Below are 20,900 nucleotides of genomic sequence, written 5' to 3' on the forward strand. Positions count from 1 at the left end.
AGGGGCGTCTGTGAAGGAGCTGATGTAACGTTAGTTGGCTGATAAATCTGGGAGTTTGTAGAAAATTCCACAGAGCTCTGGATGAGACGTCTCTCTGCTGGCACGTGACCTGTGAGGTGACGTCAGATGCTGTTGCGCTCAGACAGTTAGCGGGGGGCGCCATCAGATCCAGAACAAACGGTCGAACCTGTCAACTCAGACCCACCGACAGAGACCTCAGTACCGCTGTCTGACTGAAATCTCCGCTTATAGGCGTCGCTATTCAGAAGGTAAGACTTCTGTTCGCTGCTTATATGCGTTGTGGTTTGGCTTTCCGAGTAAATAGCGCAGTGTTTACCTCAGTGAGATTGAAGGTACCTGACGTTACCGCGTTAGCCGCCTCAGTATTCGCTCCTCAGTCACGCACTAATGTTTGGTTAGCAAACGAGATGTTGTCATCCATAACGATACAGGCTCAGGCCAAAAATGGGAAAAGCGAACATTTTCAGCCCATACATCTATCGTTAACTAATTTTGTGTGGCTCTTTGTTTCATTTTTGACGTGTGGGTCGTACATGTGGCTGGTTAATTTGCCATTAATATCCTATGGCGAGCGTTGCGCAGCCCGTTAGCTGTAGCCCCCGCGTTATCCTCCCTCGGCTGATGCAGGCTGATGACAGTCTAAGCCCTGAGGACGACAGGCCAGCCTCGCTGCCTTAAACGATTAACACTCAGCTACAGCCTCGGCTGTTTTCGTTAGCAGTCGGTGTCTGACGTGCGAAATGATATATTACATGAACTTATGTTATAAATCTTTATGAAGAGTGTTAGATACGTATGTCTTGGCGGTGCCTCACATACAGAATAAAGCTGAGGAAACTGCAGTGGCCAGCTCCGGCCAGCTCCAGTGCGCCTTACTGCGTTACTTTGCCAGCGACTTCATCTATTTATAGACAGCTGCAGTCTTAAAAAGGTGGTTCTCTAGAAAAGGGAAAGGTTCTATTTAGAACCATGAGTTTTATATAGAATCATTTCATGACTAAATGGTTCTTTTGCATGTTGAAATGGTTCTTCAGTTTGATGGAGAATGTGTTGTATATGGTTCTGTATAGAACCTTTTTGAAAATGGTTCTATTTAGCACCAAAAAGGGTTTCTGCTATTGGTTTGATGTGGAGCTTGTAACAGTAGAAGAACTCTTGCTGACCCAAGGAACCATTTCACCATTCAAAGAAGCGTTTAAGCATGAAATGGTTCTGTGTAGAACTCATGGTTCTAAATAAAACTCGTTCTCTTTACTAAAGAGCCCTGGGAGAACCATCTTCTTCAAGAGTGTATAAATGTAGCCTTATCTTATTTTAGTGATTGACGTCCATAAAAAGCAAAAGCTTTTGGTCACCAAATGTTTTCTGTGGTTTTGTTCAGTTTCTTTATCAGGTGCACAGGTCACTGATAAAGTGCACATGACGCACTGACGCTGGGTTTGAGGGATTTGGTCACTGTCAGGATATTAAACTCAGGTGCATGTTGAGAAGTTCATGCAGACAGCAGTTGTTTATTCATCCGGTCTCTCAGAAACACACAAAGAAGCATATCTAGATGGTCTGATTCTATATTTCATGTCCATGTTTCATGTTAGTTTTGTGACATCATATTGGCTTTGGTTGCTCTTTGTGGGAACCACTTCAAAACATGCCTTGATAAGGAAAGTGATGAATTCCCCCAAATTGCCAAGTCACCAGCAGCACCTCCCTTGCTTGACAGCATTTGGGCCAACTCATCAGGCCTTTCACCCCATCTCAGCACATAATGCTGCATCACATTCAAGTTAATTTGCTCCGCCAGGACCTAAACGAAGGTCTTTATCTGTATCCTGTTACAATCTTTAATCTGACCTGGAGGTATGGAGTGATCTGCAGTGATGGGTCTAACAGCATTTTTAGCCCCAATAAATTGTCACTGTTCTGTTGTGGGCTGCTGTGTTGCTTGCGAATCTGCTTTCTCTGTAAAACAGCTTGCTGTCTTCAGTGAAATATTCCTGGATGTAAATCGCATTACGTCTGTGTAGACTTCATTGACTCAATTTAGTCTGCCTCCTGACACTGATGTTTGTCAATATTGGATGCAGAGATAAGGTAAAGATGCAGCTGTTCAAAGAGCTTACTGAGAACAAATAGAGAATCCAGAAAGTGAATCCAGAGTCACTGTCAAAAATGTGTAGAAAGAAAGAGAACACCTGAGATTGTGAAAGAACAGTGCTCAGAAATAGACACATTAGTGTACTAGCAACATTTATTGGGTGAAATTTGTATTGATATTTTTGCTTGCGGTAATTGGAAGCTGTTTTGTTCAATATTCCAGAGAGGTAGAGCTTCAAGAAGTGTAACAGTATACTGTTACTGACGGTCTTGCTAAAATTGTCATTTTAATGTAATGCAAAGATGTTTAAAATCGTTACAGGCCCTATTTTGAAGTAAATTGTAAAGTGTTGGATATATTTCTGTCCGACTGGACTGGAGCCTTCCTACCAGTGTTCACACTCACCGTTTTCCAGTTTTACCATTCTTAATTATTTCTCAATCCTAGTATCACATCTTTCGAAATTGGTGTGTCTTCTTGAATCTGGTTGTAGGTGCTGTGCTATTTGCAGAACTGGCATGTACATTTCATGAGAGGCGCAGGGTATGAGAAAACACACTAAGGTGCAAAAACAAATACCATTTTTCTAAAAAGTAGTCTTAATTTTTATTACCCAAATCTATCACTTATACCGACTTATAACCCACGACAGTGGAAATTTCATCCATTTTCCTTAGCCTCTGCCTTCTTGTGTGATTGTCTGAAGTTGTTGGTAAATTGTGGGAAAAGATGGTAATTGAAGGGAATATACTAACTGAGCAATGTCAGATACTCAGGTGGCCTACAGTGGCCTGGAACCCCCTTGAAAAATGTTTTCTTCTATGTTTTTGTGGAAAAAGATGATGACAGTCCTTCTGATTATGTTTGTTTGTCAAAGGATAGCAGCCATGGAAGTGTGTTTGTTGTTTGAACTTTTAACACACTCTTTTTCAGTGAGTCACATGTAGAATAAGTTATGCAAATGCTGTAAATTTGGTTGTAGAATACAGCCACTGGCTTTGCATGTTTCCATTATGTGTAGTCTTGCATCAGTGTATTGATGAATACACCCTATAGCTACCTGAGCTGTTTGTGAGCTGTGATTTGCACTGCCTGCTTTTTACATAGACCACAGCCTGCCAGCCTGCCTCTATAATGCTCGTAAAAAAATTGGAAGCAAACAGGGCTTACAAATTAAATGAATTACAAATGAAAACTGAAACCTGTTGTGTTGTTTTCAGAAGCACACTAGTTGAGCGCTCTTCTGAGTCATTTTGGGCAAAGGAAGCATGTTTCGTTCCCAATAATATTTTATTTGCTTTGCATATTGAAAGGAATCATACATCAACATGAGGTAAAACAGTTTCTCCTGTAAAAGCGTATGACAGAGACACAAAAGGATCAAAAACAAAAGCAGAGTTATAAAGAGATTGCTGGGGACATAATACTTCTCCATCTACAATTTGGAAACATTAGGATTGCTCAGTTTTATTAGAATCATCAGTATTGGCAGGAATAAAAACAAAATATCGGCACTGGACCGATATTTCAAACCGATGTTCGATGATGTATTTATTGTACTCAGGAAGAGCAGAACATGTAGGCAGCACTGGGCTACTGAGCTGAAATGTCTACATTTTATTAATTTGTCTGTATTTGCAACCCTACAGAAATGAACGTCAGATTTCTCTGTAAAGCTACTTCAGGTAGATATAGTTCCAATTTCTACATTTTTATAAATGTTTGTATATTGGCATTGAAAATGTACATGGCATCAGATATCAGCATCAGCCCACAATTCTTACATCACTGCGTATGTAGTAAACACTAATGTAACCCCATCACACCAAAGCATCACAAATTATCGTAAGAGGGGATTTAAACATTAACATTGCAGAATGCGTACCGAATGCTGATTTCCAAGCCAATGAAAAGTGGCTTCCTATAACCAACATATTTTAGAGCTGAGTGTTATGGATGAAAGGCTAGTATTATGATTATATTGCTAGATATTGTGATTGTGCCTTGCAGTATAATCAAAAATGAGTGTAAAATGGTTAAAGATTGGCCTGCATTATTTTTGACAAAATTTGACCAATATTATTATTATAAGAACACCCACAGAAACATCAATCTAGATCATCACCACGGTCATTGTGATTGGTTAGAAAGGTCATTTGCACATTGCAGCCATCTGTGATACCCATATCCTTATCAAAATTGAGAAATTGTAGATCTGTGCAGCCCCTACCACATTTGAAGAAATACTGTGTCATTGCCCTCAGCAGAAGTGCAAAGTCATTCTAGGAGGAGTGCCACAAAGACTGCCCTATACCACTGAGTTATTATAGGCGATGTTTATCGTTTTAAATGTAAGTCCTTCCAGATTTGCTGTCCAGTTGTGACGTATGATGATATGTCGGTATAAACCACTCAGTTCTGCTTGGAAATATCTGCAGCCTTTGAGTTCTGCAGACTTAATAGAGGAATTTCAGCAGCTAATGGTTTCTCTGGAACAACTGCATGTTGTTTGACTAGAGTGATCTGCACTACAGTGCCTCCCTCTTAATTCCTCTTGTGGACTACATCAGCTGTAGCTCAGGATAGTATCATTTTATCCACCACATGTCTCCTAAGAGGATTTCTCTCCTTTCCTCTTTAACCCCTGAGGAACTAAATGGATCTCATTTATTCTTTTTTCTATTTCCCTTGAAAGAAATTAATTTTTAATGGGTCTTGGGTTTTGTTGTCTTTTCTTATTCTTCTGTCATAGCCTCCAGTTAGATACCTGGACTAAAAGATTGCTTTAGTCTCAAGACACTATATATGCCTTTATCTAGGTTATCATTTGTAGTTGAATACAAATAGAATTTTAACCTAAGTAAAGAATAGTGTGAGTGTCTGTAGGCTGCATATACACAAGGCTTAAATGAGGATAGCATCTCATAATGCTAAATTAGTGTGTGTGTGTGTGTGTGTGTGTGTGTCTGTCTGTCTGTCTGTCTGTGTGTCTGTGTGTCTGTCTCTGTGTGTGTATGCGTGTGTGTGATTGTATGTATGGTGTGGAGTGTTACAAAATGACCTTTTATGTCAGTATGTTGTCAGAAATAGGAGAGTTGCATGGTTAACAATGAAAAGGTATGTTACTTGACTGAAGTCATGATTAAGTCTCGTAGTGCTGGTGCAGTGGGGTCCCTTCAGCAATTCTGTTTAGTTCAGTGGCCAGTATTTATCTTTGTCCCTGAGTAACACAAAATGCTAAGGGTGAAAATGACTTAAACCCCTTTACTCTGGTCAAGCCTATTGGTAAAGTATTTTAGCAGATTTAAAGGGCCCATATCATGGAAAAACACATTTTTATCTAGTAAATATTGTATTTTATATTGTATATGTATATTACCAAGTTTCAAAATTTTAGGTTCAGTCCCCAGTCTGCAAGTATCTCGATTTTTGCCAGTTTATATTTTTCTATATCATTTCATGTTTACATTAATTACATTAACTGTAAAGAACGTCTATGTTTCTAACTTTTTTCCCTTCTCCTGTGAAGTTGCTGTTTTAAAGATACTTTTGGGACAGTGTTGAAATGGCATGTTGCACATTGTAGGGGCTAGCATGCTACCATCTTTCTTTTAATCTTTAATATGTTTATTAAAATCTTATTTAACTTATTGTCAGCAGTGTAATGTACAGAGAGAGGGGATGGGTGGACTTGTGAGATTAATACAGGGGAGGGAAAGTGTGTTGTTTCAGGTTTGCTTCAGTCCTGTAATAGTGCCGTCTGAGTAAAATAAAATAAAATTAAAAAATGATCACAAAAAAGAGAGGTTGGAAAATAGTCATGTAAAAATGAGTTATGACTGTTTTGGGTGTCTAAAACTACACAATTGCGATAGGTGGGAAAAAATAAAATACAAGAAAATTGTGCATTATTAGCCTTTTATGTTTTATTGACGCAACATTTCCTACCCAGTTAGATGATTTCCTCCTTGTGAGTAGTTTTTGTCTTTGTAATGATCTGAGGCCTGACTGTGTTCTTGGTGTATTAGGATCCACATGCTTGTCACAAGGTCCTTCAGAGGGCTTCATCAAAGAATTTGAGTGCTTAACGTAGTGACTTAACCTAACTTGACTTTCTGGTGAGAGTTTTATGTGATAACTGTGGGTGTCTGAATACTTGAAGACTAATTTTTTGTCTGCCTAATATCAAAAGCCAGTTGTGACAGTGACGTAGTAGTGATTAGACAATAAAAAGAGCAATCTGTTGATCATTAAGGTTACTGTAAGAAACTCATCACACTGCAGAGGCCTCAGTTTCTCCTCAGTGTTAGGAGGATCAGAAGTGTGTGACCAACAGTTACAAAAAACAGCTATTTTTCACATCTGCTCTTAACTTAAAAAAAATCACCTGGCTTGAAAAGATTACACATAATGCCTCTGATCTCATCAACATAAGTCCCAGTTCTCTTTCTGTCTCTCCCCCTCTATTTGTGTGTGTGTCTGTCTCTCTCTCTATCTCTTTCTTTCTCTCTCTCTCAATGTGTGTACACGTCTGTGTCTGGGTGTCTGTGTATGCGTGATGGGGTGAAAGAGAGGTAACAGGGTGGAAAGCTTGTGCTGTCAGCAAAGACACTGTTCTGAATGGGCTGAGGTAGCACAGACGGCTCATGATGGGGATTGCAGATAACCTTATTTGTCTACGGCTCAAATCCATTTCCACACTCTACTGAACATGTCTGCCTATGGAACTGTGCAGCTATAGGTATTAGTAGCTAATATGCTTGGGTTCTTGATGGAGCTGTATTAACTAACCCCTAGAAGACAAGACTAAACTGTAACATTTTGAGGCAAGTGAAAATAAACAGCAGTAGATTACAGTTTAATCAGCAGTAGATAGCAGTAATGATAGTAATGATAATATTCTGCATATCTTATAGGGTTGAAGACTTTGGGGGAAAATATATATTGTGGGGCTAGGAAAGGCAGCACATCAATTTTTTTAGTCTTGAGGCTTGAATCTATTGTGCCAGGCTGCAAGTTCAAGAGCTCTCCACTTAAAATTTCTTGTATAATGTAGAATATAATTAAACTTTTCCCAAAAAGTTGGGAAAGTGTGCAAAATGTAAATAAAAACAGAATGTAATGATGTGCAAATCATTTAAACCCTATATTTAATGGAAAATAGTACATAGACAACATATGAAACTGAGAAATTCTAATTATTTTTTTGTTTTGTTTTGTTTTAAATATACTCCCTTTTTGAATTTGATGTCAGCAACACGTTTCAATAAAATTGGGACAAGTACATGTTTACCACTGTGTTGCATCACCTCTTCTAAACACTCTGTAAGTTTCTGGGAACTGAGGAGACCGGTTGCTGTAGTTTTAAAAGTCTTGCTAGATATAGGATTTCAGCTCAGCAGTTTGGGGTCTCCTTTGTCACATTTTTTGTTTCATAATATACCAAATATTTTCAGTGGGTGACAGGTCTGGACTGCAGGCAGGCCAGTTTAGCACCCAGACTCTTTTACTACGGAGCCATGCTGTTGTAATACATGCAGAATGTGGTTTGGTATTGTCTTGTTGAAATAAGCAAGGCCTTCCCTGACGTCATTTGGATGGCAACACATATTGCCAAAATCTGTAAAGCCTATATTGTTCAGCATTAATGGTGCCTTCAGATATGTGCAAGTCACCCATGCCCTGTACACTAATGCACCCCCATACCCTCATGGATGCTGGCTTTTGAACTGTGCACTGATAACAAGCTTGATGGTTCCTCTCCTCTTTAGCCCGGAGGATGAGAAGGCGGCCCAGAGAAGGCGGCCACGCTCTGGATCCTGTTTCTATGTGGTTTCTTCTTTGCTTGGTAGAGTTTTAACTTGCATTTGTGGATGCAGTGACGAGCTGTGTTCACAGACAGTGATTTTCAGAAGTGTTTCTGAGCCCATGCAGTGATTTGCACAGAAGAGTCGTGTCTGTTTTTAATACATTGCTGTCTGAGGGCACAAAGATCAGAGGGCCAGCCAGTATTGGTTTTCGTCTTGTCCATTCTTCACAGATATTTCTCTGGGTTCTCTGAATCATTTAATGATATTATGTACTGTAGATTATGAAATTCCCAAGTTCTGTGCTATCTTATGTTAAGAAACGTCATTGGCCCGTGCAGTCTTTCACAGAGCGGTGAACTCCTCCCCATCTTTACTTCTAAAGGATGCAGCCTCTCTGGGATGCTCTTTTTACACCCAATAATGTTACCAACCTGTTGCCAATTAACTTAGTTGTAAGATGTTCCACCAGGTGTTTTACAGAACTTTACCAGATTTTTGTTGCCCTGTCACAACTTTTTTGAAACGTGTTGCTGGCAACTTTTCAAAAAACAATAAAATTTCTTAGTTTCAACATTTGATAAGTTGTCTTTGTACGATTTAAATTAACTGTAGGGTGTAAATGATTAAAATGAAATGAAACAGGGTTGTATGAACAAATCTAATTTGCATTAGATTTTAGCCCTAAAATCTAATGCATTTTTTCCTGTTGTTCTTTGATTAAAAGGCCATCACTGTAACAATTCCTTTAAGCAAATAACAGAAATGACAAAATTACAGAAATTACAAAACCATGCAAAGAGTAAAATAAAAATAATGAAGTAGCTACTTACAGCACAACTTTTTTGCATCATAAGGCTTTTAGTGAAAACAGCATTCCCACAACAGTGTTTTTTTTAAGTTTACAAAAGCAATTACATAGAAAATTCCTTAAAAAGGCCCTGATGGTGATGCAAGTTTGCTGTGCCAGTAGCCATCACTGCTTCACACATTTTACACACAACAATGGGATTGTGTGAGAATAATCATAATGTTTAGTATTTTTACAGGCCAGTAGTTAAGGATAGAGTAGTTCAGCTGTAAATGTGGATGTGTGCTCTAAGCAGCTACAGCACAGAGTGGGTAAGACACCCTGAATGTCAGAGAGCAGGGTTTAATTCCCTTTTCATGCAAGCACACCACTGCTCTAACCGCATTCCCTCCAATAATGTCACTCGGGCACCCGCTGTATGTAATGTTATTCGATATGATCTGTTCTGCAGCGCTTAATGATGTGTTTTTCCTGAAAATACACATTTTGTGACAGCAAAAATAATTTGCATAGGGATTTTTTTAGTGGTTGAGGATCATTCCTGACAGTAGAAAGGGATGATCACAGGAGCCTTCGAAAGAATCTCCTACATAAGTTTAAAGGATTATAGTTGTTTCTGAGAAGTGGGCATCACAGTGGAATTTTTTTCTTTGTTTTTTCTGTGCCAGTGAAAACAGAGATAGTGAACGCCCCCCTGCATTCACTACCTCTGTTCTCACTGGCACAGAAAAAACAAATAAAAAAATGCAGGGCCCCCCTGCCCCGCAGTCTGCCCTGGTCCACAGTGCTAGATTAGAACTGTAGAACTGAAATAAGCCACATGAGATTTGGCATCCAGTGGAAATGGAGCAGTGTTGCATAATTCTGCCAGTATCCACCGTAGGGTGTGTGACAGAGAAAGCATGTGTGTGAGACAGCGTAAAGCAACTGAGAATGTGTAATAAATTGATTTTCTTCGGCACACAGCAGAATATGGGTTGTGAGCATATGAGTGAGGGAAAGAGTTTTGAGGTTCTGCCCGTTTTTTTATTTGTCACTCTGTTAAAAACTTTTCTTAAAAACTGGAGAACAGTTGAGTAGTGTTTAATTAGAAACTGTGTAGCCCCCTCTGAAAGCTGCTTTGTACTGAAGGGTCCTAATGAAACACTGTGCTGCAGTCAGTAACTGAGAGTTGTGGCCATGGTGACTTTTTTCCCCCTCTCAGCCTCAGGTTTCTAAGAAGTGGCAGCTGTGATCAAAAATGTATAGCCTACAGCATCTAAAGTCTGTCGACTTTATCAACAGAATAACTTTTGATCTGAAAACTTGCCTTTCAAGGGGAATTTCACTGACTTTTCAAAATTTCAGTTAAGTCAGTCATTGAAAAGTAAGCAGTCATTCGGAGGGATTTCATGCTAATTAGTTCACTGTACAGAAACTTAGCGAATCTGATTTTCTATACAGCGGTGGTGATAGGAACCATGGGTCACTATGTCAAGAACGCAAACTTAGCTATTTTATGTACTATCCAAAACGATCAGTGAACCTACACATGTAATAGTGGTAAGTTTCCTTTAGGTGCTATTTTGCCTTTTAGCATTTTTAGCCAAATACTTATCTCAGACCTATCATGAAACATTGCCTTGGGCATTATGTAGCGTATTCATAACCATTTCATGTAATAATAACTTTCTGTGAAATCATTTCACATCAGACCTCTATGAATGACTTCATACTGTTTATATCTTACCAATTTAATTATGCAGACATTTTGAAAAATCTTTGAAATTCTCCTTTAATGAAAATGAAATCAAGGTTATCGGACTGTAGAAGTGCTTTTTTTTAGTCGTTTTTTAGTCACTTTTTGTTTTGAAATGTAATCTCCATGCTCAAGTTGGGTACTCGACCAGGCTATGTTTAGCCTGAGTCATAGCATGGCGCTGAGTGCCCTTGTGCATTTGCAGAATATTTTGCTGTGGATAACTGAAGATTTTCCTGACCTGCTGTTTACTGGGAACTAGAAGAAACCTGATTCTGGGGTATTTGGCTAAAATTTGCTATATAATATTACCAATCTTGGAAGGAACTGTCGGTTTGTGGTGTGTTACTGGAGCGATCGTATCACGCTGAGTGATATATTATCTAATCTGGCATTCCAGCACTGATCACCACACATGAAATTATTGATTTTTAGTTTTTTTTTTAATTCATAGATAACAAGCAGTAGATCCATAATAAGGTTCTATTACATAAGACAGTGATGCCCCTGATTGCCAAGCGGTTGTTTTCCTGTCTTATGAACTTCACATAGATTGTTTTGAAAAATTATTATTATATTAAAAATAATATTATTATATTAAAAATAGTAATAAAAGAAAAATAAATAGTAACTTTTCATTCAGAAAATCAAGTTTTGTCTGGCTAGTGTTTATGTTTATCCAATCAAATCTAGCTGTAAAGTTTATAAGACATATTTTTAGCATAGCTCACCAGCACTCAGGAATCATGGAGTCATAAAATAGGAATTCCAAATTCAAAAATGTAATTCAATTAAAACAATTTAATTAAATTAAAATCTAAATGAAGTCATTCAGAGTGGTTTGATGTAAAATGAGCAATGCTAGAGTAACTTGCCGAGTCAGAATTGTTCACAGTTGTTATGATAGTGTTTATTACACAAAACAATTACAAATATGATGTCTGATGCCTGAGACACCTATCAAACTTTTTATAATAGTTTTTGATAAGCTTTTGGCCTTTTTTTTATTATCATCAACTCAGAAAATACCTGTTCACTAGTCATTTTGGATATTTGTGCTGTAGACATCACAAAGACATCACAATCACCACCACTGTAAAGACGCTGTTAAGTTTATTTACAATGCACCATTTCGCATCAGTTTTCTCTTGATGATTTTTTCCATATAAAATGACTTTTTCCATCTCAGTGATTATGTTGACAAATGAGTGGAACTCCGCTTTAACTTACATGTCATCTGATACCATAGTATATTTGGAAAATATCTTGATATTGCATTTAGTCAGTACTGCAGAGCACTAGATCACATGGATATTTTTAGTATCTAGGCTGGTCCTCTGGACTGTAGCCCAATACTTGTTTGTCTAGCCACACCGTACACCGTGCATCTGCAGAGCTTCTGTATGAACTCCATTAAATATCCCAGTGAAGTTTTTCAAATGATGTCTGTACCATTTGAGCTTATTCTAATCATCATTTATAAATAAGTCCTAAAGCTACAATCATTAATTAAAGTTCACTGAAGGACAGTTTTTATTACTACAAATAGTCTTTAAAATAACGTCCAGTGTTTTGGACTGTGAGTTTAGGATTGATTTACTGTCCTAATGTTGATCTTCATCTGTCTTTCATCAAATAGCGAAAGGGTGCTCTTAAGATCTTGCTACATTTAGCCCTTATAGTTGATGGGGAGTCAAGACATTGGCTCAGCTTCTGGACCAGAGCGCCGTTTTTGCTTGTCCCGTCCTGCTTTGCGCCCTCTGTGTAACTCCTAAATAATGTAGTGTGGTCCATCACAGCTGCCACTATCAATCTCACATTTGTCCACATTTACATCATTTTTGTGACAGCGCCTGCCTACTTTGTTAGCTGAAGAATAAGAATTAGTTCAGGTTTCACATGACACAGAATAAATGAGCTTTACCAAACTTCCTGTAAAACGCTACTCCAAAGCGTGGGTGTCTGATATAGATAGTTAATTCAGGTTTCTTTTGGCAGTGGAAATCCCTACATTTGAATAGAAATCCTATTTGTGTATACAGGTGAAGTCATGATTTGGACCTGGGTGATGTAATCCTTATTAAGTAATCTAGGTTAAGTCGGCATGTTTACAACGGTTGTCCCTTGATTTGTTGCTTTTTAGATGGTGCGTTTACATATATTCCACTGCAGTGATATGTAGTTTCATTAATCATTTACAATATTTGATGTCATAAATAACCAAAGTCCATTTGATGTCTCTTCTGTTCATCCAAGCAAAACAAAGAGCATTTTGTTTTGCTATTTGTCCAGGATATTTTCACCCACACAGAATTTAGGCAGAAATGTACACCAAATACTTGATTCAAGTGAAACTGACATGACTGTAAACCTCAATTTAAAACTAAGAAGGTTATACCTGTTTCTTCACATAAACAAGACATGCCAAAAAATAATCTAATCTGCTCTGTATGTAATGCTCTTTGATACTCAGTAGTGACAGTAATAGTTTATTTGTAACTATTTATTGCAGGTTACAGGTCAGTGCTTTTAGGCTTTTTGTCATGCCTATAGTTGGGTATGTGCAATGTTTTAAAATGAACTGTTGTTGACATACAGGCCTAAGCTTTTGGTAGCTGTGGATTGACAAGCTAATTAAATAGCAAGCTAAGTTGACAGTGGAGCTATTATTTAGTGACAAGAGAGTTTGGTCCTTGTAACAAAAGCCTACTGATTGGCTGGCACAGATCTTGTTCTTTTTGTGTTATAATAGATTTTCTTGCACAAATGCAGTTTTTTCAGAAGGTGAAACACGAGGTTATTTTATTTGTGCTGTTTTATTTTGCAAACTCCACAGATGAAACAAACTCACTGCCCAGGTGTCTCTGGCATTGGCATGGTGACAACCAAGCTGATGAATCAGCTATGTCCTAGCAGCTAGTCCTTTTTCACAAACTTCAAAAAGTCAAAACATCAAATGTTTGGCTCAAATGGCCTCAATCAGAGTTACAAACATCCAAGCTATATGTGAAAACTCTGAAAATGGTGCAGGCCCTGAATGATGTGGTGAAACTCTCTGTGCTCCTTTCATTTTTTTGCAAAAATAAAACACCTGCTAAATGTCACTGTTGCCCGTGATGTAAGAAGTAAAGGATGTCTTTTTGCACACGTATTTGTTTTGTCACTGTGAGAACAACACAATGAATTTACAAAAGAAATGGCATCACTTCTGATGTGTATAGTTTGATGTGAAGAAAATGTGCCCGAATATTTTCACATTGTGGTGTGTGTGAACTTCCATGGGCCTTAAAAGTGAGGTCGAGTGTCACGTTATGAATGAATTAGTCTGTACAGGCTTCAACTTTGAAAGATATCCAGCTACCAGCTGTTTGTCTTTTACAGGGCAACCTTTGCTGTATTGTAACTAATTCTGCTATCCAAATACCTGCTTTAAGGCTTTAAGTCTGACTCTGTGAGGTTAATTGGAGGTTTGGGGTTAAATTGGGGTCTTATTCAAGTCTTTAGTTTCTGTTACTATCAATTATATTTGATTATATTACCAAGTAATTTTACAATTATTTTGATTGGAAATTAGAGATTATCAAAAACGTCAAAAATCAAAAGGGACTAAACTGAACAATAACATACCATGCATATAGCTTTTCCAAAAAATGCTGAAAAAAGATAAACAAGGAAGCCTTTGTAACAAAGAAATGCATTAAAATTAGTTCATCAGGCTATTAGGTTTCTTACTATTAGATTAGGAGCAGTTAAAATATGCACCATCATGCAAATTGACAACTAACCACTGCCTGTTCATTCAGAATGTAAATTTTATATATATTTTTTTATTATTTAAATGTGTATTCTTGAAAAACCAAGTAATTGTGACCAAGTACACTGTTTCAGCAGTGTAACTGAACAGGTGCAGATTCTTGTAAAAAATGTCAGTTCTTCAGCTTAAAACATTGTGATTCAATAATACTTGATGTCACTCCCATACTTCATGTATCTCTGTCCATCCTGCAGGGTCGTTCTGAGGAAAGGAGACATGTCCCAGGACAAGACCGGCTACCCTATAATGGGAGAGAACAAGCCCCATAATGTCTATGGACCACCCCAGCCTGATGCCTTTGGGATGCCTCCACCTAACTACACCCAGGCCCCAGGTGGGCCCCCATACGCAGCACCAGGACCATATGGCCAACCTGGTTATCCCCAGGGAGCACCTGGGTTTGCCCCTGGGCCCTTCCCACAGATGCCCTACCCACAAATGCCCTACCCTCAAGCCCCATACACCCAGGGGCCATACGCACAAGGCCCCTATCAGCAAGGTCCTGGGCAGCCTGGTTTTGGTATGGATGCAAATGGTAAGTATTGAAACAGTTTCAGATTATTGAACAGAACTATGAATATCATGAATATCACCTCTTTTGAAGGTTTCGCCCTAAGGTACAATAAGTATTTTCCACCTCCCTAGTGTCAAATTACTGTGGCTGCTGTTAATATTGACTTTATTAACTTTTCACATGGCATGTTTACCACAAATTTGCACATATACTCATTTATTTAGGGCTGTGCCTTATGTCACTTTACCCACTTAATGAGTTAAGTAACCCATTAAGTAACACTGATCTTTGGGTCACATGCAGCTGTGTTTTAGCCATGTTTTTTGGCTTTGGCATTGATCAAAAAGAGGCATTTCAGTTTTATTCGGACATGAGATTAGTACTGGAATTGAGCTTAGTTACTTCTGTGTTCCAGAAACGGTGGCTGTGAGGTTTAGATGCTGAAAATCTATATTATCATTAGGTTTATGAGATCTACTGACATTTAGGCTAGTTGATCTGGTGGTACAATTTTTAGTTAAAGTGAATTATATTTTGGGTTCATTAATTAACGATGTAGCTTTCAATGGTGTTTATCATTTTATTAATAGTGCTCATAGAATAAAGGTGACCACTGTTGATGTCCTGGCTATGTTTGTGCAGTTGGATGATTGGAAAAAGCAACATATTTGATTAACTTATGCTTTGATTTCATTTTCATATCTTTGCAAGGTCTTTTTAACATGAGGTCTCTTTAGTTAAGGCATTGTGCAGTATAGACCTATAGCATTGCTTTCTTTTTACATCACTTGCACTTACTGTTATGGCAAGTGAGAAATCTTTCCAGGTTCACTTAATACCAGTTTTCTGTCTGGAAGAAGTCATTAGACATCTGCTTTTTCCATTTCAGTCTATAAATTCTCCAGATTAGCGCGATCTTTGAGGTTTTTTTCCATTTATTGAGTCATTTTGAAATTTAAATTACTGTTGTCCTCAGTAGTGAGTGAATATCATATGTTGATCTCTTCATGGAGATCTTGGTCCTTTTTAATGAAATACTGTTTCCAGAGAGAAACTGAATAATGAAATATCCAGTGTCATTAATGTTTTAAGACTGTATTCCCCATGACCTTTAGTAATTTCAACTGCAGCTGTGGTTATGGGGAGTTGTCGTACCTTTCCAATAGTGACTGTGATACAACTCTTTTTTTTTCTTTTTTCTTTTTTTTTTGTCAGCTTCCATGAGCCCGGGGTATCACGGTGGAGATGGGCCACCTTCTTATTATGACAACGAGGAGTTTGCCAATTCTGGATGGGAGGATAAGACTATCCGGCAAGCCTTCATCAGAAAGGTGAGAGACCAGAGAATAGGTCAGTCATGTGTCTTGAGTCGAGGACATGAGTGGCACTTGTTTGTAGTATGGCAATGAAAACTGAACACTAGGTTGGTACATGAGCTGTAGGAGCAGTTTTTTGTTTATCTTGTTTTTGTGTTTGGTTTTCTTTGTCTAACCTTTGTGCTCTGTTACTGTTCTCAGGTGTTCATGGTCTTAACTGTACAGCTGATGGTGACGTTCTCCTTCGTTGCTCTTTTCACCTTTTCAACTGATGTCAAACTGTTTGTGCGACAAAACCGGTGGCCGTACTATGTGTCCTACGCAGTCTTCTTTGTGTCTCTTATTGTGCTTAGCTGCTGCGGAGACTTCCGTCGCAAACACCCATGGAACCTGGTGGCACTGGTAGGGATTGGCAAACCTATAGATTCAGTTTGTTGTTGATCAAGCACACTCAGGACAGGAATGTTTCCGTAAGCCACCCCAGTGAAAATGTTGTCAGTTTTCCCCAACTGAAGGGTAGACCACTGCACAGCTCAGTGCTCTCATCCCACCTTAACCTGTCTGACACCCCCCCAACCCCACCCACCCTAAAATAAATTTGCACACTTTATAAATATACACTTTATATAATATTGCCTAGTATTTTCTCTTATCGTTTACATTTAATCAGTCATATGTTAACCTTTGATTGTATTGTTTTTTTTTAGTAGAAAGATCAAGCAATGCATTCTTAGTGGATTTGAAGGGCACTTATAAATAATTACATTATTATATTTATTATTAATGCCTTAATGGAACTTCTCCTGCAGGCTGTATTTGAAATATTTATATATATATATATATATATATATATATATATATATATATACTTAAATATCAAATGTAAATACTGTATACAAAGATATTATATAAGTAGATACACCTAGGTGTGTATTGTATGCTTCTTGTGTCTGGTGTTTTAAAATCGGAATCTGTGAGTGAAGGTAATGATTTTCTTTTTCTATCTCGCTCTCTTTTAGTCCATTCTAACACTTAGTCTGTCCTACATGGTGGGGATGATTGCCAGCTTCTATGATACGGATACCGTCATCATGGCTGTGGGCATCACTGCAGTGGTGTGCTTTACTGTGGTGCTCTTCTCCCTGCAGGTCAGTTTACTGACCATAATGCGCTCCTTACTACTTATGCAACAGTTTAGTAGCAGAATTATCAGCATCTCTCTGATTGCTGTATACTTGGTTTCTTTTGTGGCTTCACTCTTCAATTATTATACAATAATTGTAGTTTTGTGATATTGTTGACTTTGCAAAAAGAGTGTATTCAGGTTGTCAGAAAATGACATCCGTTTCCTCAAATTAGCTCTCATAATCTTTTTCTTTTCTCCCAAACCAGAGCAAATATGACTTCACTTCATGCCGAGGTGTCCTCTTTGTCTGCTTAATCGTGCTCCTCCTCTTCTCCATCCTTTGCATCTTCATACGCCACAAGATCCTGCACATCGTCTACGCCTCCCTGGGGGCTCTGCTCTTCACCTGTGTAAGTAGCATTTTATTACAATCTGCCATTTCAACTGGTTTTCAGCCACGTTGTTGAAATAATGTTGGAGAACTGTGTATTATTTGTTAATTGTGTAAAGTTAGCTGCTCACTGTATTTGCTACTTACATTATTGACAAATCTCGCTGAGTTAATGCTGTTGATTTGCAACATTACTAGTTGATGATGGATATGAGAAACAGGCAAGCATAAAGCAATCAGAGGTGTTATGGCATCATGTGAACTTTAAAACTTTAAAAACCAGAGCAAGTACTAGCTGTTTGTCCCTAACATCTAAATGCAGTCCATCTGTCTTTCCATGTACATCTGCCAACAGTTCTTTCCCCATAAACCTCATCTGTTGGTTTTTTTTTGTAGGCATGACAGTGTTGGAAAAGTCCACAAGATGTATTGTAATAAAATGTTTTAGAAGTCTGTCAGTAGTTTAATGGGTGGAATATAAAAAAGAGAAGTTTTAGTTGGCCTAAGGTTGGGTGCAGTTTGGACTGTTTTTTGGAGACCATTGCTGGAAAATCAGGTATTAAAGATCAGGATACTTTGAAGACATGATGGAAACAATGACCTATCAAGGGAAAGGAGGAGAGTCCTGGATACAGTTAATTAGTGATGAGAAAAAACAAATATTTGTCCAACATTTGTTGTATCCTGTATAGATATTAGCTGAAGATCACATTCAGAGCATTCTTAGCAGATACCAAAGACATATTACATAAGAAATCAATGCATCTTTGTTTGTGTTTTTTCCTCCAGTTCTTGGCTGTGGACACTCAGCTTCTGCTAGGCAACAAGAAGTTGGCCCTCAGCCCAGAGGAGTACATCTTCGCTGCTCTGAACCTCTACACTGACATCATCAACATCTTCACGTACATCCTGGCTATTGTGGGCCGCTCCCGAGAGTGAGCGTTCCCCTGGAGAAGAGAACAGGAGGTGCATCCAACCACACAGAATAAAACCGTTGCACTCTTTCATGTTGTCTTACAATCTCTGTAGTCCCACCTCCTCAAAACTCCTCCTTTCTCAAAGTTTCCTCTCTTTAGCAAATGTACAGAGTGGTTAGACAAATCATTATACACATCCAGCAGGCCTTGCGTGGATCGCAACAAGGAAGGGCATATATATATTTTTTTTTACTCATTTATTGGAAAAAGCATTTCAGGTCTTTTGAATCATGCATTATGTCTTCTTGCCGAGCTCCTCGCATATTGAAACAGCTTTTGTGCATTTGGGAATGGTAGAGTGTAGTATGACTCACCAGTCGCATCCAAACAGCATGAGCAGAAACCTATTTTTTTTTTATCCTAATATCTGTGAGCTTGGCACTCTGCCTGGTAATGTTAACACTACAGCAACAGAGAGAGAGAGAAAGGCCAGGAAGTTGATGGAGAGGACAGTGATATGTTGATGGAGAGGACAGTGATATGTTGATGGAGAGGACAGTGATATGTTGATTAAGGAGGCAAAGCTTCAAAGTGGGATGATACTTCAGTCCTCATCTCTGTCCCTATTCATCCTCACCCGTCTATGTACCGGTGATCTGCATGGTAAACTAACACGGCGAAGAATGAAACTAAATGAAAATACAATCAGAGATACCTCTCCAAATGCCTGCTTACTATGTAGCTGTAAATAGTCGTGTGAAGCTCAGCCCCTCCCCTCAGCTCAAGGCATGTCTGTATGAATGGCTGCGGTGTTCCACAGGGAAACATGAAAACACCTCTTTAGGAAGCAAAGACCAAATATAACATAGTCTGGAAGATGTTTAATTGACATGGACTTAATATTTATCATTACCTAAATGCTAACATACAACCTGTGTATATATTTATACAGTGTACATTGGTGACATATACTGGAAAGTATACGTATACTTTTTCTTTTGATTGAAGGAAGGTGTGATTGTGTAGTATGTGCTTTTATATGGATCCAGAGCTCAGTATTGCAAGTTCCATGAACATGAGTCGATATAGCTAATGGTTAGCCTGTTTCTCTTTTCCTCCCCTCTTTCTTTATTTGTTTGTGAACTTTGTTTATTATTTATGTAGCATGGTCTGTATATGTTTTCCTTCATTTTAATTCCTAATGTGAAATGTTCGCATACTGGAATTGTTTTTTTTTTTTCTCTTTTTACAGTACTGTAAAAGGTACAAGTAATTGCTTGTTATTATGAACCAGAAAGCAAACACAAGGGTAAATCTACAGTGTTGCTTTTGTGCTGCGTTATTTATGATCTATTTATTGAACTTTACTGTAGCGCACAGGACTCGAGGACTGGACTACATGGCATTGTTGTGTTTCTGCTTCCTGAAGTAATTCAGTTAAAGCAAAGTGCTCCTCACTCATGGGGCTCTACTGTGCAAGTCTGTTTAACAAAGACTAATGTGATATCCGAAGGTGATATCATAAGTCGGCTGATCTAGGATCAGTTCCAGCCCAGCTACGATCCAGCTTGTCATGTTAATGATCATGAAGGGCAAACTATGGTCCAAGATTAGCAACTTGTTGAGTGTAACCACCGAACTATTTTTACTGAGCTTCACACAGGTCTTCACATTAAGCTGTGTGGTAGACTAGGAACAGCAAATGTAACTAACATGTAAATCTTCTGTAAATCAAACTTGTACACAGTTGAGTACTCACTGAATATGCTGAATGGCTAATTCTTAGCTGGAATGTGATTTGACAAACTGTCCTCTCTCTCGTCATTAGCCATTCACTCCTATATCATGTTTCCCCAGTTGCACACTCCTCCTTTATCTTGCATGTGGAGACACTGGACTAGATGTTACAGAGAGACATGTTTGAAGATACTGAATTTTACTTATGTGCTGCAGCTGTATTTTAATCATTTGATGAACAAGTTTGTGTTTGTAACTAACTCCTGTTAAACTGTAGTGGATCGAGGTGTGTAAAGTACGTTTTGGCTTTGTAGTTTTTTTTTGGCACTGTAAATTTACATTAAAACAAAGTTGGATTGTATTCCTCTACATGGCTGTGTACTTTTCATTAAGAAATCAAATAAAACAAAAAAATAAGGTAAATATGGTGCTACGTGTGCAAACACTACAGTCAGAGAAATGATGGAACGCATCCTGCTTCAAGGCCTGTGTGTGGGCAGGTCAGAACAGGGGCACCAGACCACTAGGGGCACCACCCTGCTACCAGTTTATGGTGCCCCTTGTATTTGGTAGCTAATGTGGGTGATACTGTACAGATGTAAACATGTTACTA

General features: G+C 38.4%; 1 protein-coding gene across 1 annotated transcript; it reads left to right on the forward strand.

Annotated features, from left to right (window-relative positions):
* The first annotated feature begins 30 nt into the window (after positions 1-30).
* grinaa (glutamate receptor, ionotropic, N-methyl D-aspartate-associated protein 1a (glutamate binding)) lies at positions 31-20,656 on the forward strand. Its single transcript, XM_036566635.1, has 7 exons — positions 31-269; positions 14,481-14,821; positions 16,016-16,131; positions 16,318-16,518; positions 17,136-17,264; positions 17,509-17,652; positions 18,423-20,656. Exons 2-7 carry the CDS (start codon positions 14,503-14,505, stop codon positions 18,570-18,572), a joined length of 1,059 nt encoding a protein of 352 aa, XP_036422528.1. The 5' UTR covers positions 31-269; positions 14,481-14,502; the 3' UTR covers positions 18,573-20,656.
* Positions 20,657-20,900: the final 244 nt, after the last annotated feature.

This window comes from Colossoma macropomum, unplaced genomic scaffold (assembly GCF_904425465.1).
Source record: "Colossoma macropomum unplaced genomic scaffold, Colossoma_macropomum, whole genome shotgun sequence".
Classification (NCBI taxonomy): Eukaryota; Metazoa; Chordata; class Actinopteri; order Characiformes; family Serrasalmidae; genus Colossoma; species Colossoma macropomum.

Bases quoted from the DNA above. Each gene is read 5' to 3' on its own strand.
- grinaa (XM_036566635.1), top strand. From the start codon at position 14,503: ATGTCCCAGGACAAGACCGGCTACCCTATAATGGGAGAGAACAAGCCC. The intron at 14,822-16,015 runs GTAAGTATTGAA...TTTTTTTGTCAG, and splicing joins TTTTGGTATGGATGCAAATG to CTTCCATGAGCCCGGGGTAT. The intron at 16,519-17,135 runs GTAGGGATTGGC...GCTCTCTTTTAG, and splicing joins CATGGAACCTGGTGGCACTG to TCCATTCTAACACTTAGTCT.